The following is an 18219-nucleotide window of genomic DNA, read 5'->3' as shown; positions in this document are numbered from 1 at the left end:
ATATTGACATTTTAGGAATCAGTGAACTAAAATGGACTAGAATGGGTGAATTTAACTTAGATGACCATTTTACCTACTACTGTGGGCAAGAATCCCTTAGAAGAAATGGAGTGGCCCTTATAGTCAACAAGAGTCCAAAATGCAGTACTTGGATGCAATCTCAAAAATGACACAGTGATCTCTGTTCATTTCCAAGGCAAACCATTCAGCATCACAGTAATCCAAGTCTGTCCCCCAACCAGTAATGCTGAAGAAGCTGAAGTTGAATGGTTCTATGAAGACCTACAAGACCTTCTAGAACTAACACCCAAAAAAGATGTCCTTTTCATTATAGGGGATTGGAATGCAAAAGTGGGAAGTCAGGAGATACCTGGGGTAACAGGCAAATTTGACCTTGGAGTACAGAATGAAGCAGGGCAGAGGCTAACAGAGTTTTGCCAAGAGAACGCACTGGTCAAAGCAAACACCCCTCTTCCAACAACACAAGAGAAGACTCTACACATGGACATCACCAGATGGTCAATACCAAAATCAGATTGATTATATTCTTTGCAGCCAAAGATGGAGAAGCTCTATACAGTCAGCAAAAACAAGACTGGAAGCTGACTACAGCACAGATCATGAACTTCTTATTGCTAAATTCAGGCTTAAATTGAAGAAAGTAGGGAAACCACTAGACCATTCAGGTATGACCTAAATCGAATCCCTTATGATTATACAGTGGAAGTGACAAACAGAGGTTCGTGATATTGTACAAGAGGCAGTGATCAAGACCATCCCTAAGAAAAATAAATGCAAAAAGGCAAAATGGTTGTCTGATGAGGTCTTACAAATAGCCTAGAAAAGAAGAGAAGCGAAAGGCAAAGGAGAAAAGGAAAGTTATACCCATTTGAATGCAGAGTTCCAAAGAATAGCATGGAGAGATAAGAAAGCCTTCCTCAGTGATCAATGCAAAGAAATAGAGGAAAATAACAGAATGGAAAAGACTAGAGATCTCTTCAAGAAAATTAGAGATAACCAAGGGAACATTTGATGCAAAGATGGCAACAGCAAAGGACAGAAATGGTATGGACATAACAGAAGCAGAAGATAATAAGAAGAGGTGGCAAGAATACAGAGAACTATACAAAAAAGATCTTCATGACCCAGATAACCATGATCACAATGCTGTTATGATCACTCACCTAGAGCCAGGTTTGCATTCTGGAATGCAAAGTCAAGTTGGCCTTAGGAAGCATCACTACGAACAAAGCTGGTGGAGGTGGTAGAATTCCAGTTGAGCTATTTCAAATCCTAAAAGATGATGCTGTGAAAGTGCTGCACTCAATAGGCCAGCAAATTTGGAAAACTCAGCAGTGGCCACAGGACTGGAAAAGGTCAGTTTTCATTCCAGTCCCAAAGAAAGGCAATGCCAAAGAATGTTCAAACTGCTGCACAATTGCACTCATCTCATACACTAGCAAAGTAATGCTCAAAATTCTCCACGCCAGGCTTCATCAATATGGGAACTATGAGCTTCCAGATGTTCAGACTGGATTTAGAAAAGGCAGAGGAACCAGAGATCAAATTGTCAACGTCAGTTGGATCATCAAGAAAGTTCAGAAAAACATCTACTTCTGCTTTATTGATTACACCAAAGCCTTTGACTGTGCAGATCACAACAAACTGTGGAAAATTCTTAAAGAGACGGGAATACCAAACCATCTTACCTGCCTCCTGAGAAATCTGTATACAGATCAAGAAACAACAGTTAGAACTGGATATGGAACAACAGACTGGTTCCAAATCAGGAAAGGAGTATGTCAAGGCTGTATACTGTCCCCCTGCTTATTTAACTTATATAGAGAGTACATCATGCAAAATGCTGGGCTGGAGGAAGCACAAGCTGGAATCAAGGATTGCTGGGAGAAATATCAATAACCTCAGATATGCAGATGATACCACCCTTACGGCAAAAAGCAAAGAAGAACTAAAGGTCCTCTTGATGAAAGTGAAAGAGGAGAGTGAAAAAGTTGGCTTAAAACTCAACATTCAGAAAACTAAGATCATGGCATCCGGTCCCATCACTTCATGGCAAATAGATAGGGAAACAATGGAAACAGTGAGAGACTTAATTTTCTTGGGCTCCAAAAATACTGCAGATGGTGACTGTAGCCATGAAATTAAAAGTCATTTGCTCCTTGGAAGAAGAGCTATGCCAAACCTAGACAGCATATTCAAAAGCAGAGACATTACTTTGCCAACAAAGGTCTATCTAGTCAAAGCTATGGTTTATCCAGTGATCATGTATGGATGTGAGAGTTGGATTATAAAGAAAGCTGAGCACCGGAGAATTAATGCTTTTGAACTGTGGTGTTGAAGAAGACTCTTGAAAGTCCCTTGGACTGCAAGGATATCCAACCAGTCCATCCTAAAAGAAATCAGTCCTGAATATTCATTGGAAGGACTGATTCTGAAGCTGAAACTCCAATACTTTGGTCACCTGATGAGAAGAGCTGACTCATTGGAAAAGACCCTGATGCTGGGAAAGATTGAAGGCAGGAGGAGAAGGGGATGACAAAGGATGAGATGGTTGGATGGCATCACTCTCTCTATGGACATGAGTTTGAGTAAGCTCTGGGAGTTGGTGATGTACAGGGAACCCTGGCGTGCTGCAGTCCATGGGGTTGCAGAATCAGACACGACTGAGCAACTGAAATGAACTGACATACTCACCGAATTTGGAGGTGATTTTATATTTTAGAGGAGAAGAGTGGTTGTTTTGTATAGGCTGTTAGGATTATTTGGGGGCCTTAGTCTAAAAATTGATTTTCTCTAAGAAGTAATTCATTTGACTTAAAAAACTAGAAAGAAATTACAGAATGCACTTACGCTTTCCAGTCTTCACAATCATTGCTGTTGGCTTTTTCTAGTTTGTGATAAGGGTTACACAGATTTTTCTGTGTGATAAGATGTCTTTCCCAGTGAAAACCTTTTATTCTAAAGTGAAAGTCGCTCAGTCATGTCTGACTCTTTGTGACTCCATGGACTATACAGTCCACAGAATTCTCCAGGCCAGAATACTGAAGTGGGTAGCCATTCCCTTCTCCAGGAGATCTTCCCAACCCAGGGATTGAGCCCAGGTCTCCCACATTGCCAGCATATTCTTTACTGTCTCAGCCATCAGAGAATCCCAAGAATACTGGAGTGGGTAGCCTATCCCTTCTCCAGTGGATCTTCCTGACCCAAGAATCTAACCGGGGTCTCTTTTTTTTTTGAACTACTGTTAATTATCTACATATTTTAAATCTCGTGTTTTGGTCAAACCAGGTATCAGAAACTGGTTTGATAGGGACTTCCTTGGTGGTCCAGTGGTTAAGAATCTGCCTGCCAGTGCACAGGACATGAGTTTGATCCTTGGTCCAGGAAGATCTCACAAGCTGTGTGGCAACTGAGTCTGTGCTCTAGAGCCCTTGAGCCGCAACAGGAGAAGCCATAGCAATGAGAAACCTGAGCACTGCAACGAAGAGTAGCCCCCACTCCCTGCAACTAGAGAAAGCCCATATGCAGCAATGAAGACTCAGCACAACCAAAATAATTGTTTTGTTTTTTTTTTAAAGGCAGAGGATTCATGTTGATGTATAGCAAAAACCATTACAATGTTGTAAAGTAATTATCATCCAATTAAAATAAATAGAAAAGCCAAAAAAAAAAAAAAGCCAGAGGTTATAAAAGAATTTTTTAAAGAAACTGGTTTGATGATCTGCCAGATTTTCCCACCACTACATACTTGATATGAGCCAGTCAAACAGGATCAAAGTATGATGCTTTAAACATCACTGCAAAGCCAGCTGTAGTCTGCTTTTAGGAACTGGTCCCTAGCCAAATCTGTTTGGGCTGGACTTCTGTGATCCTTTGCTATGCATTAAGTACCAGAGTTGAATGTTACTAAGAACTGATTGCTCATTTCTGAGAGGTGACAGCCCAGGTAAGCCTAGTCCTGAATCCCATCCCCATCCCCTGACTACCCACAGTGATGACTGCAGGGTGTGATCAGACAGTAATGGATATAAACACTAATGATTTTTCAAAGATTATGAGTATTGATAGAAATACTGTAGTAGGTAATACTTTAAAAAGTACTACCTCTCTCTCTGGGACTCTGGAACATTTAATGTACTAGCATTTAACAGATTAAGGGGTCACTGTGTCTTTAGAGTGAGTTGCATTGTGGTATGGTAGAAAGAGCATGAACCTGCCAAATTCAGATTTCTAGGTTTAAATTCCACTTAGACAACCATCTAGCTGTATAACTTAAAAATTCACTGAACCTCTTTGAGCCTTTCATCTGTACTGGGGCTAGTAAGGCTGTTGTGATGATCAGCAGCAATATAACTGTAAGATAGACCACAGAGCATGGGACTAAGTGCATTGTAGGTTCTCAGTAAGTGGTAACTCCAGTCTCACATGGACTGCAGAGTGTTCTTGTGTTCAGGGCTAGAGCACTCCAATGTTAAATGCCCTGAGGACCTGTGGACTTCTTCCAGTAGCTTGTGTGACCATAAGAGCAAAGACCTGTTAAGGAACCATCAAACAGTTCCCTTGGTAATGGTAATTTGCCCCAACTACAGGCTGGAACTAGTCTGACCTGATATATGTGCTGTCATTATGTTTATAACTCTATTTTAAATGTTCACTTGTTTTATTTGTGAAACATAATTTTAATTCTGAAACATTTTTTTGCAACTGTCCTAAAGGAACTAGGAAATAAATGGAATTGTAGAGGCATCCTAATATGATTAAGAGGAAATATCACCATGATAATACTGTAACATTTAACTGAAGTATTAACTCCTCTATTTATACCACAGAAATGATTTCTTTTCCTCTCACAGCTCTGAAGAGCCCCGCGGCATTCCATGAGCAGATAAAAAGCTTGGAACGAGCCAGAGTAAGAAATTTTCATTTCAAATGTTCTGCCTCTTTCTTTTGTGTTAAAATACCTGTGGACAAGTAATAATCTTACTCCTACATATGTCAATAGAGAAAATAGAGTGTATTTTCAAGATACATGGTATATGGAGCAGTATATCCTGGGGTAGTTTTATCTTGAAGGTTTGTAGAAAATACAGGACATTCAAATTTTGTTCTTTAAAGCTAGTAACCTAGTTTTGTACATAAAGGAAAAATCACACTTCTTTCTTGTTTTGGGGGCATAACAAATTTTTAGAATAATGATGGAACATCTCTGCCAGTTGTTAGCCCTGCAGACGGATAACCCGAGGGAGGGATTTACCCCAGATCCTTCCTTGGGTGGTTTCCCTCCCAGGTCTGTGTTGGTGGGACATTTGACCAAGACTGGGAGAATTTGACTGAAGGAGCGATGTTGCCATGTTCAGCTCTGTTTTATTCTTTGAGATGACTCCATCATAGTTGCATTAAAGTCATGTTTATTATTTTTCTTTAAAGGGCCACTATTTGTTCTTTTCATTTTATAGGAAACTTCTATCATGCAATATAAAAACAAACATGTTCCACAAATTCCTTAAGAGTTTTCCCAGGATGCAATAATGATCTCTTAGAGTCATGTGAACTACAAAACTCATTTTAAAGCCATATTGTTTAGAATTGAGTACAGTTCCGAATAAGAAACTATGGTTAAAGACATTAATTAATCAAAGACAATACATTGGAATTTTTAGGAAATGTGTTATCTAGGTGAATTTTTACTTGACCTGAAATGTAGATTTTTTTTTTTTTAGATACTTATATGTTCAAATCCTCTGTTCAAAAGTCATCTTTAAAATTATGAGCCTCTGCTTTTCCAAGTTTTAAAATAAAAGTCTATAAAGTGCTTACTTTATATCAACATAAACTTCAAATCCCTATACAGTTTTGAAGGCTGCAATTTACGTCCTGTATTGGATAATAGTTTCTCACAGAACTAATTTCTACTCTTTTCTTTCTCTCAAAATCATGACCAAAAGCATATACAATTTATTTAAATAGAGTTACCTTGAGAAAAAAAAATATATAAAACCACAATAAATCATAAACAATTTATGGTAAGACTTTCTCTTTTTCTCTCTATCTAAAAGACTGAAAACTTTTTGAAGCACAAGATTCGGAGTCGACCAGATCGTTCTGAACTTGTCAGGATGCACATTTTAGAAGGTAAAAGTTCTGCTTCTGCTTATGTTGCTACATTTTCTCAAGAAAACAAGTGAGACTTCCGCTATTTCTGTGTATTCCGATTTTAATAACTTTTTACCCCACAGGCTGACATCCTGTCAATTGGATAGCAGCATGAAGACCCCCAGATAAAAGTGTTATGTTAGATACACGGGGAAGGTTCACTTCTCCAAATAACCAGTTGATGGACTGAGTCTTCCCTGCCCGCTGAGGGTGCTTATAGGTGTCTCTGCCATATTGTTCTGGAAAAACATTTTCTGTCCAGATTTCTTCACCAGTGGGTGATGTGTGCCCACTCATCATAAAGAGTATGATAGACACAAGTCTAACCCTAGATTTTCAACTGCTTGGACCCTGTTGTGTCTACCTGGGGCAAGCCTATACCTAACATTTTTCTTTGTTGCTGCTTACCCACAACAATCCAGCTTGATCTGACCGTTATCACAAACAAGCTCCCCTCAGCCCACCACGTTTTTTCCATGCCTGAACCTCATCTTTTACAAAGCTGGTAAGGACAGTTCTATTACATCTTTGGTGAGGCATGTGACTCAGATTGTGGCTTTTTCTCTCTAAAGATAAGGCATTCTTGGAAGGTGGTACTTCTACCATAAAGTCCTGACATAAATTTTATTCCATTGTTTTGCTTCACTGACTTAATTTGTTGAGCAAGATGAGGAGTCTGACTTTGTGATAGCCTTGAGAGTGTGAAACCTTGAGAAGATACTGCCAACTTCTCAAACATTTAGAGACAGTTATTAGGTAGGAGGAAGATCAGATTTCTTTTCTCTGGCCTAATGATAGAATTAGGTTGATATTACAGAGTATTAGATTTTAGCTCAGCATGAAGGTCAGTCAGATGTCTCCAAATAAAATGTTCAGGAAGTGACATGGTTGTCCTTACTAGAGGTGTTGGTTCGCTGGCCAGCAAGCTAGGCACCAGTCGGATGCCCCCCCTTCATGGAGCTTACATTCTAGTGGCAGAGAGATTATATGCAGGCAAAACAAGTCAATTACAGATTGTGAAAAGTGCCCTACAGGGAATAAAGACAGACTGACACCATGTAAAGAATGTTGTAAAGCAATTCCAAGTATCAGGCTGGTCCCTAAAACCTCAAGTAGAGTCTCTTCTAATCCAGATAATCTATGACTAGGTAAATACCTTCATGTCTGGGATGGGAGGCAAGAAGTCTATGCCTTTCCCCACTTCTACTGGACTAAAAAAAGCTTTTCTAGAACTCCAGTGGTAGGGTAGGAGCAGCCACCAGCTGTCAGGGATAAGTGAATCTTCAGAGAAGCAAGTTTGCTGGTAAGTAACTTAGTAAATGACTCCTTCTGTGCCTGAAAATATCTTGACCTGTAAGAGACATTTTTGTAGAAATGACACTGCCTGTTTCAACTTGTCATCTGACTGTAACAGGCTTTATTAACATAATTAAAACTAAGACAAATGCATTTAACTATCAAAAGAAATCATATTTGCTTTTTCTAAAAACAAACTCTTCAGCATTTAAAAACCTAATTATATATAGGAATAAACCATAAGTGATGTCTTTAGGACATCTATTCTAGAGTTGAGATTTTTGAAGTAAGAAAGAATGTCTCATCTATAATTTTAAAAATACCTTAAAACCACCAGCAGCTTATTTTGCCATCATCCTAGTTTTGATTGAATTGGATATTTGGCAGGCAGAAGTCTAAATTATTTCCTGAAGTTTTACCTCTGCCTCATGGAGATGAAGATGCAGTTAGACCAGAATAGAAGCATACTGAAATGCCAGCCTCTACTTATTCGCTTTTGGAATATCTTCTTCCCAAACATTCCTGATATCACTTGGATAGTGTCAGTGGAAGGGAGGCAAAGGCAGGAGACCGTCCTGCCTACATCGTAACAAAAGCATCTTCAGAATGATTTGCATGATCTGCTTCCCCCACTAATTGTCTTCCTGTGCAGTTAGAGGGGCTTTATTTACTAAGATTGGGGCCAGAGTTGTTTTATACAGGAAAATTATAAAAATGAGATGGGCACATGTGTTATTTTAAGTTACAGAAACATGCATTTATTTACCAATATGCCACCTTAGGACTAAGAACTTCACATGGGGGGAATCATCTGCAATTTCCATTCATGGTGGATCAAAATGTAAAGATACTTGAAAAGCAGTCTGAGTTTTAAAATCTTAAATTTTATCATTTTTCCCCAAATCTTTTATAGTTGTTACTTGTCCTGATGATGTGACAGTGATATTTTTTTAATGACTTGATTTATCATGTCATGCCAAAGCATTTAACTCAGGTTTCCAAGAAATAACCATTTTATTTTTGAAGTTTATGATTTCCCCATAACACTTAAAGTATAGTGACGATGGCAATCATAGTAGTGATGCACTGTTTTGCAGACAGCCGGGATTAATTTTTGGTAAGCACATAATGTGAAGAGAGAAGTGCTTAGCTGTGCTGAAGGATAGGTTATTGGCTGTGGGGTCTCAGTGTGCTTTGGGCCTCAGCTAGGACATCTAACCTACAGAATGAAAAACATCAAGACAGTCCTGAGGTTACTTACAGGTAGCTTCTTTAAAAGATCTTCTACTGAATAATTTAAGGAGCAAGCAACCTTCAACGCAATATTGAGTTAACACCAATAGTCAGTCATAAGTATTATTTAGAACAATTTAATAAAATGTTAATGAGCATTACCAGAAACACAGGGATTATGCAAAGTTATGCTGTTTATGAGTTATGATACTTACAGTAGTTTCACATCTATTATACAACTTTATGCATTTGTGGGTACATGAATTGATGCTTCTATATGACAATTACTATGTAATTGAATGTCTAAAGGTTATTTATTCAGAAATAAATCCAAATTTTAATTATTATGAAGGACTCTGAGATGCACAGGAATATGATTTGTAGTTCTTCCCACCAACTCTTGCTGCTGCTGCTAAGTCACTTCAGTCGTGTCCGACTCTGTGTGACCCCATAGACGGCAGCCCATCAGGCTCCCCCGTCCCTGGGATTCTCCAGGCAAGAACACTGGAGTGGGTTGCCATTTCCTTCTCCAATGTGTGAAAGTGAAAAGGGAAAGTGAAGTCGCTCAGTCATGTCTGACTCGTAGCGACCGCATGGACTGCAGCCTACCAGGCTCCTCCGTCCATGGGATTTTCTAGGCAAGAGTACTGGAGTGGCTTGCCGTTGCCTTCTCCGCCAACTCTTGCAGAGAAGCTTATATTCTGAGATACAGTGTCACCCCTTCGAAGAAGTGACTTTCCAATGAAGCCAAATCTAAAACTGCAAACTTCTTGAGCATGGACCACATCTCTCTCCTCTGTTCATCCTCTGTATCCCCAATATCTAACAGATGTGAATTTGACTCTCCTATCATAAATAAGCAATAGCAGCACCTCAGTTTTGGCTTGAGTTCATATTAATTTGAGTCCAAGGACATCTACATTGTGTGGACAATATAAAGCTTTCCAGGACTAGAAATGTAAATTGCAGATGGGAGCATTCTCAAGCAGTCATTGTCTCTCCATAAATAAGTTTACACCAGTTTAAATTAGTTGGCCTGAAATAACATTGTGGAATAGAGACGGTAATTCAAGTAATGATTAAACCTGTGTTTCCTCTTTTAGAAACATTTGCGGAACCGTCCCTGCAGGCTACTCAGATGAAGTTGAAAAGAGCTCGACTAGCTGATGATCTGAATGAAAAGATTGCTCAAAGACCTGGTCCTATGGAGCTGGTAGAGAAAAACATCCTTCCTGTAGACTCCAGTGTTAAGGAAGCAATTATAGGCAAGACTCTAAAATTTTACTGTTTTCTGGGAGACAAAGAAACTTGGAAGTTTTAGATAAGAAAAATCTAATTTTAAAGCCAGCACCAATCACGATTATTGTTTTCTGGGTGATTTAGAAATTAACATTTGTACTTATCTCCATAGTATTATTATTGTTACTATTAATACTGTGTAATAGGATTAGTACCAGTTAACATAGATATTCCTCTAACAAGAGGTTTAAGTTACCATGACTTATGGGAACTTCGTATTTTGCATTAGTATGAGTTTAAATCTTAGGCAGTCTGTATTCATTCATTCTGTGATTCCATTCAATTCCAAAGAAATGGGCCCCAAAAGGTAAGGTGTCAGTACAGCAGCACTGCTCCATGAGGTGGGACTTATCAACAGATACCCCAGTCAGAGCACTATTTGGCCTCATAATGTTTTTCAGCAGTTGGATCCAAGCAAGCTCCCCACATTGTCTTTAACTGATATATCTCTTAGGTCAGTCTCCTGGGCGGATCTTCTTCCTCCTTTCTTTCCTTTTTATTTGCTGATGAATGAACTTATTTTGTCCTTTAGCACTTCCACACTCTAGATTTTTCTGAATGCATTTGCATCCCTAGGTGTCATTTAAAAAATTTCTTGTCTCCTGTATTCCTATCGTTAGTAGTCAGATCCAAAGGCTTGATCTGATTCAGGTTTGGTTTTTCCCCCCAGGTATTCATCATAGGTAGTTGTGTATTCTCCCATTGGGAAGTACATTATGTCCAACTTTGTTTTTAAACAGCTTTCTTTAGTCCTTATAATGAATAGTATTTCTCCTCTTTCATTTTAACCTTAGTATTCCAAGGCCAAGATCAATTAAGAATCACTTCTTTCTTTAGGCGTTGGGAAAGAGGACTATCCCCAAACTCAGGGCGATTTCTCATTTGACGAAGACAGCAGTGATGCTTTGTCTCCGGACCAGCCAGCCAGCCAGGAGTCGCAGGGGTCAGCCGCGTCCCCAAGTGAGCCAAAAGTTAGTGAATCGCCATCTCCTGTGACTACAAACACTCCAGCCCAGGTATTGCTTTTCTTGTTTTTAACCCCTAAACCAAGAAAGTGCCTTGTTTTTTTATGTATTAGGTAATGCATTTTCACCAGTAAAAAAGTCTGAAAGTGCAGAAAAGCATAGATTTTTCACTTGTAATCCAGCTATTCACATTTTCAATAGATTCTTACATTTTCTTTCTGTTCTGTTTACACATTTTTACTTTACAGTTTTGTAACTCAATTTTTTCATGTAACTTTTTTTTGAGTTACAACTCACACATCATAAAATGCACCCTTTTTTCTTTTTAACCATCTTAACCATCTTTAAGTGTACAGGCCTGTAGTCTGTATTCACATTGTTGTGCAGCAGATCTCCAGAACTTTTTTGTCTTACAAAACTGAAGCTACATCCATTAAACATCAACTCCCCATCCCCCCAGGCCTGGTAAGTACTTTACTTCAATCCCAGTGAATGTGACTACTTTGAATATCTCATGTGGCTTATATTATTTAACAGTGTCCTCAGGGTTCATTTATGTTGTAGAATGTGACAAGATCTCTCTCAGTTGTTAGGCTGCATAATATTCCATTTTATGGATATACCACATTTTGTTTATCCATTCATTAGTGAACATGGGGTTGCTTCCATCTCTTGGCTGTTGTGAATAATGATGAGTACACAAGTATGAAAATATCTCTTTGAGACCTTGCTTTTGGTTCTTTTGGGCATATACCCAGAAGTGGGATTATTGGATCATATGGTAGTTCTATTTTTAATTTTTAAGGAACCACAATACTGTTCTCCATACTGGTTGCAACATTTCACACTCCCAGCACCAGTGGAGGAGAAAATGGCACCCCACTCCAGTATTCTTGCCTGGAGAATCCCATGGACAGAGGAGCCTGGCGGGCTACAGCCCATAGTGTCGCAAAGAGTCGGACACGATTGAGAGACTAAACGACCACCACCAGTGCACACGTGTTCCTGTTTCTCCACATCCTCACCAACACTTGTTAATTTCTGTTCTTTTGATAGTAGCTATTTCAGTGGAATGAAGTGATCTCACTGCGTTTGTTTTTATTATAATTTACAATTTTGTGTTAGTTTCAAGTGGACAGCAAAATGATTGTTATACATATAAATATATATGTGTATATATATATTTTTTTCAGATTCTTTTCCATTATAGTATTATAAGATATTGAATATATTCACTGTTTTCTTTTTTAATTGGAGTATAGTTGGTTTACACTGCTGTGAATCAGCCATACGTATACATACATCCCCTCTCCACAGAGCACTGAGCAGAGTTCCCTGTGAGTGGGTTCTCATTAGTTAATTGTTTCATGCACAGTAGTGTACTACATGTCAGTCCCAGCCTCCAAGTCCATCCCACCCCCACCCCTCCTTGGTATCTATACATTTGTTTCTATTTCTACTTTGCAAATAAGATCATCTGTACCATTTTTTCTCGATTCCATGCATATGTGTTAATATAAGATACTTGTTTTTCTGGCTTCATGCTTTATGATAGCCTCTAGATTCATCCATGTCTCTGCCAATGGCACAATTTTGTTCCTTTTTATGACTGGCTAATAAATAGTCCGGGGCTTCCCTGGTGGCTCAGAGGTTAAAGCATCTGCCTCCAATGCGGGAGACCCGGGTTCGATCCCTGGGTCGGGAAGATCCCTTGGAGAAGGAAACGGTAACCCACTCCAGTATTCTTGCCTGGAGAATCCCATGGACGGAGAAGCCTGGTAGGCTACAGTCCACAGGGTCGCAAAGAGTCGGACACGACTGAGCGATGGAACGGAACGGAATAAATAGTCCATTGTACATATGTACCACATCTTTATCCATTTCTCTGTGGATGGACATTTAGGTGACTTCCATGTCCTGGCTATTGTAAATACTGCTGCAGTGAACACTGGGGTGCATATATCTTTTTGAATTACGGTTTTCTCTGGGTATATGCCCAGGAGTGGTACTGCTGGGTCATATGATAGTTCTATTTTTAGTTTTTTAAGGAACCTCCATACTGTTCTCCATATTGGCTGCATCAGTGTACATTCCCACTAACAGTGTAGGAGGGTTCTCTTTCTCCACATCGTCTTAAGCATTTATCATTTGTAAATTTTTCTGATAGTGGCCATTCTGACTCATGTGAGTCAATAGCCTCACTCTAGTTTTGATTTGCTTTTCTCTGATCATTAGTGATGTTAAGTCTCTCTTAAGGTGATTTGTTGGCCATCTGTATGTCGTCTTTGGAGAAATGTCTATTTAGGTCTTCTGCCCATTGATTGTGATGTCTGCCCATTGATTGTGATGTCTCACTGTGGTTTTGATTTGCATTTCTCTAATCATTAGTGATGTTGAGCATTTTTTCATATGCCTTTGGTCATTTGTATATCATCTTTGGAGAAATCCCTTTTCAAATCCTTTGCTTTCTTTAAAATCAGGTTGCTTTTCGGTTGTTGAGATACATGATTTGCAAATACTTTCTCCCATCTTTTCACTCTGTTGACAGTAACCTTTAATGAACAGACGTTTTTAAGTTTGATCTAGTCCTCTTTGTGTATTTTTGGTTATGTAACCTGTGTTTTTGGTGTCAGAAATCATTGCCAAATTCGGTGTCATAAATTAGATTGTTTTGGATTGATTGGATCCTGTTTTCTTCTAAGATTTTCATAGTTTGGGGGTCTTACATTTAGGTCTTTAATCAGTTTTCATTTTTGTATATAAGATAAAGATTCAACTTCATTCTTTTGCCTCTGGATATCCAGTTTTCCCCAACACCATTTGTTGAAAAGATTGTTCCATCCCCACTGAATGGTCTTGGCACTGTTGTCAAAGATCATTTGGTCATATATAAGAGAATGTATTTACATGCTTTTTATTATTTTGCATTGGCCTGTATCTCTGTCTTTATGTCATTATCACACTATTTTGATTACTAGAGCTTCGTAGTAAATTTTGAAATCAGAAAGTGTGAGATCTCTAACTTTTATTCTTTTTTAAGATGGTTTTGGCTACTTGGGGTCCCTTGATATTTCATGTTAATGTTAGGATGAATTTTTCTATTTCTGTTAAAAAAAAAAAGCCACTGGGAAAATTCAACCTTTTAAAGTGTATAATTCAGTGCTTACTAGTATAGTCACAGATCTGTGCAACTCTCACACTATCTGATTCCAGAACACTTTCATCTTTCCCAAAAGAAGCCCGTAAATATCAGCAGTCACTCCACTTGGCCCTAAGCAACCATCAGTATACTTTCTGTCTGGATTTACCTATTCCAGACATTCTTTCTTTAATAAATTCTGGACTCATACAATGTATCATTTTGTGATTGGCTGCTTTCACTTAGGTATAATGCTTTTACGGTTCCTCCATGTTGTAGCATGTGTCAGTACAGCATCCCTTGTTGTGGCTGAGTAATATTCCATTGTGTTGATATACATTCCATTTTGTTTATCTATCAATTAGTGGACATTTGCTGTTATGAATAATGGTGCTGTGAACACTTGTAGACAGGTTTTTATGTGGACATATGTTTTCACTTCTCTTGGGTATATACCTTGGAGTGGAATTGCTGTGGCATATGTGATAACCTTCTGTGTACCTTGCTTGTATACCTTAGTATTTAACTGAACTGATCCACTGTATCTCTGTTAACCAATTCCTTATTGTTGGTTAGTGGTGTTTTAGCCACTAATTTGTGTCCGACTAGTGGGATCTCATGGACTACAGCCCACCAGCCTCCTCTGTCCATGGGATTTTCCAGGCAAGAATACTGGAGTGGGTTGCATTCCTCTCTCCAGGGAATCATCCCAACCCAGGGATCGAACCCCAGTCTCCTGCATTGCAGGCATATTCTTTACCAACTGAGCTGAGAAGTCCCTAGAGTTGTTTCCTATTTTTCACTACACCCTCATAGTGGGCACTTGTCTGATTATCTCTTTCAATAATTACTAGATACTAAATGAATTTGAAACCTTATGTTAGGTAAAAGGTAGGTAGTTCAACTGCCTTCCAAGAAAGAGTTCCGTGGTCACTATGTCTTTACCACGAATAGGTAGTATCATTACTTCAGACTCTGCACACTGGAGATTGGAATGTTTTATTTGGCTGCTTGATTTTGGTTATACTGAATTTATTCAACAAATATTTATCAAGCACCTACTATGCATCAAATTATACATGAGTATTCAATCTAGTGCATACAAAAGAATCTAATATTTTTTAATAATTGCATTGGAAATTCACATTTATTTTTTCAATGAATGTTTGTATTTCTCTTGGTTTTACAAGAACTCTCATGCTGCACATAATTTGTTTTTCCTCTTTATCATGTTTTTCCCTTACTGAAATTTTAATAGTATTTAGTTATTTTAAAAGTCAAGACTGTTGAACTATTTAATGTGATGGGTCAAGTTCAGCTGAAAATGTTCTTGCTAAAACCAAGCATCATAGAATTTTTGAATTGTACAGGAATTTAGCAATTATCTGCCCTCACCCTTTCACCAGGGGAGGCCTTGGTTCAGGGCAGTATGGAAGTTTGGGGATTAAAAATGTTTGCATATTTTCTTACAGCGTTTCTTCTCATTCCTGAATATCTATTTGTTAGGGACTGTGTGTTTCAACATTATCTTCTTTACTGCATTTATCACTATTATCTGAAATAGAGGTGTGTATCTTTAACACCTAGCACAGGGCCTGGTCCAGAAAGAATGCTTAGTTGAATTCAGCACCATGAGCACTGACTGATGCCAGCTCGTAGAAGCAGTATGTCTCCCACACTGCTTCTGCATCCCATGTATGTTTCCCATACTGCACCGCATGATGCCAGCTTGTCTCCCACTTGGAGCCGTCAGAGGTCATCGGAGGAGCTACACTCCTGTCAGAGTTTACAGGGCAAATGTGACTGGCCCCTCAGCTTCACTGGAACCTGACCTGGAAGAAAGATGAGGGTCAGCGACCAGCCGGTGGTCCGAGACCTAAGCAGGAAGGGAAACCAGCCCCTTCTGTTCTTACATATTGGCTGCACCCTGGTTTTGAGCTTTAAAAATAGGGCTCAAAAGAATGTCAACTATGTAAGTTAATACCATTAGAAAACAATTTTACTTACCCACTTGGGTTGTTTGTTCTCTGTTTCTGTCTGAGTAGGTCAGGACATCAGACAGCTATTATCATGGTCTTAGCTTTTAGTAATAGAGAATTTCTGTCACCTCAGTTATCTGCCTGGTAACAGCTTCATGATGGTTCCACTGTAAGAAACTATAAGTTTATAAGTGAGAAATTTCAATCAGAGGCAGTCCCACCAGTGGGCTGACATTCCAGCATTCCTTGAAGGAAAAATGGAAGGGAGAACAATTGTGTTTCTTGAAGAATAAATACAGCCTATTTATTGCCAGGGCAGCACACATGAAGCCTGAGGTCATTCATGAACTTAAACATTGATTTTCATAAGACTCTTTAGTGTTGCTCCAGTGCCGCTTCTGTCTGCTCTTTATTTGCCACTAGTGCCTTTGGAAAAAGACCCACTTTAGAGAATGGTATGTTTCCTACTTATACATTCAAGTAAAACAGTACTGTATACCTTGAAACCTTCTTAAATTGTGTGTCCTTTATAAAATTCCCTTTCAGTATTTTACTATTTATAAGTAAGGAATCTGACAAAGATTCTTGATATTATACACTTTATTCTTATTCATGTAAATAAGCATTTCCATGTTAACTGTACTATACTGATGTCAGAGAAAGATAATCCTTAAGTAGGATTGTAAGTATGTTGTAGATACTTGTTTTTGTCTTTTTAAACAACTACAGAGGCCAATTTTATGATGCCTGTAAAGTCTGTGGTTTTTGTGTCTAGAAATTTGCTTTGGGAAATTCTGTACTTTATTTTCACTGTTATCTCATGTTTGTTTTTAAAATTTGTCTAGATATCTCACTTGATATATAAGTGAAATGTATTAATCTTCCTAAATATAATTACTTTCACATTTGTAGTTTAAGGGAAAGTATCAATACCTGAGGTACTTCCCACTTGGCACTAATGGTAAAGAACCCACCCGCCACATCTGCAACATAAGAGATGTGGGTTTGATCCATGGGTCGGGAAGATCCCCTGTAGGAGGAAATGGCAACCCATTCCAGTATTCTTACCTAGAGAATCCCATGGACAGAGGAGCCTGTCAGGCTACAGTCCGTAGGGTCTCACAGAGTCAGACACGACTGAAGCAGCTTTGCAGATCAATACCTGAAAACATTGCTTCTCACTAGACATCAAGTTTCCAGAGAGCAGGGATAGGCCATTTTGTTTTGGATGTTCTTTGAGATTCTGAGTTTTTAATCTTTAAAATGGAAATTCAGAAAAAGGAAATTCAGAATAGGAGTTTGATGGTGAATTTAGTTACTGTAGACCAATGGTCCTCAAATTGCCTGTAGTGAAGGGATAATATGTTTGTTTTTTATATAGTTTAATTTCCAATGTATTGTGAACTAATCCTTTTGTAATATAAAGTAAAAGCGGAATGACATCAGCTTTCCTAAGACTCTGTCCTTGTCACTGGCAGGTAACTGAGGTCCACAGAGGATACTTTTGAGTGGCTCTGACATAGATTTCACTTTGCTTCTTGTTTACCTGAACCAGGTTTTTTCATATGGTGACTGATCATCACTTTATGCTACACATTTAATCCTGTGGCTTAAACACATTTTTCTAATTTTCCTGTTCAATTCTTTTCTTACTTGGTCTCATATAAAGTCCAAGACTTATTCAGGGAATTTCCTTAAGGTTCTTTAAAAGTTATACTTATGGATAATTAGTTGAGAGAAAATTAGGCTCAAGATTTCTATATGCCTTGCTTTATTGCAAGATGTCTCATGACATATAGTCTCCTTAATTCTTTTTCAGAACACACAGATAGATACCAGAAGTTTAAGTCCTACAGGAAAAGTATTCAAATAAAAGAAACATTTCCTCCAAAAAAAATTTTTAACACATAATATCTAGACAAAAAACATTTTTCAGGCACTTTTACAATCCCAGTGCTAAAAAGCTAATGACCTCACAATGTGAACAATATAATATATCACTACATCCTTCCTTCAAAATGTAAATTCTTTGAAATATGTATTTCTGTGTGGTCTTTAAAGAGACTAAAACTGCTTTTCCTTGGACTTTTGTCTTTTTAATTCTGATCAAAGTACATCTGGAAAGGAATTTGCC

At 38.4% G+C, this 18219-nt stretch overlaps 1 protein-coding gene across 7 annotated transcripts in view; it reads left to right on the top strand.

The window, feature by feature from the left end:
• MRTFB (myocardin related transcription factor B) overlaps positions 1 to 18219 on the top strand; it is a 295702-nt gene that overhangs the window by 243013 nt on the left and 34470 nt on the right. For all 7 annotated transcript variants that reach the window (XM_088833187.1, XM_055409527.2, XM_055409522.2 and 4 more), the window contains 4 exons: positions 4875 to 4930; positions 6078 to 6153; positions 9807 to 9968; positions 10840 to 11018. In XM_088833187.1, coding sequence (XP_088689313.1) covers positions 4875 to 4930; positions 6078 to 6153; positions 9807 to 9968; positions 10840 to 11018 — 473 coding nt within the window. The remainder of the gene's footprint in view (positions 1 to 4874; positions 4931 to 6077; positions 6154 to 9806; positions 9969 to 10839; positions 11019 to 18219) is intronic.

This window comes from Moschus berezovskii, chromosome 27, assembly GCF_049115385.1.
Source record: "Moschus berezovskii isolate FMDL1 chromosome 27, NW_MosBer_1.0, whole genome shotgun sequence".
In the NCBI taxonomy this organism is placed as follows: domain Eukaryota; kingdom Metazoa; phylum Chordata; class Mammalia; order Artiodactyla; family Moschidae; genus Moschus; species Moschus berezovskii.
The sequence above is the reverse complement of the archived record's forward strand: the minus strand, read 5'-3'. Positions and strand labels throughout refer to the sequence as shown.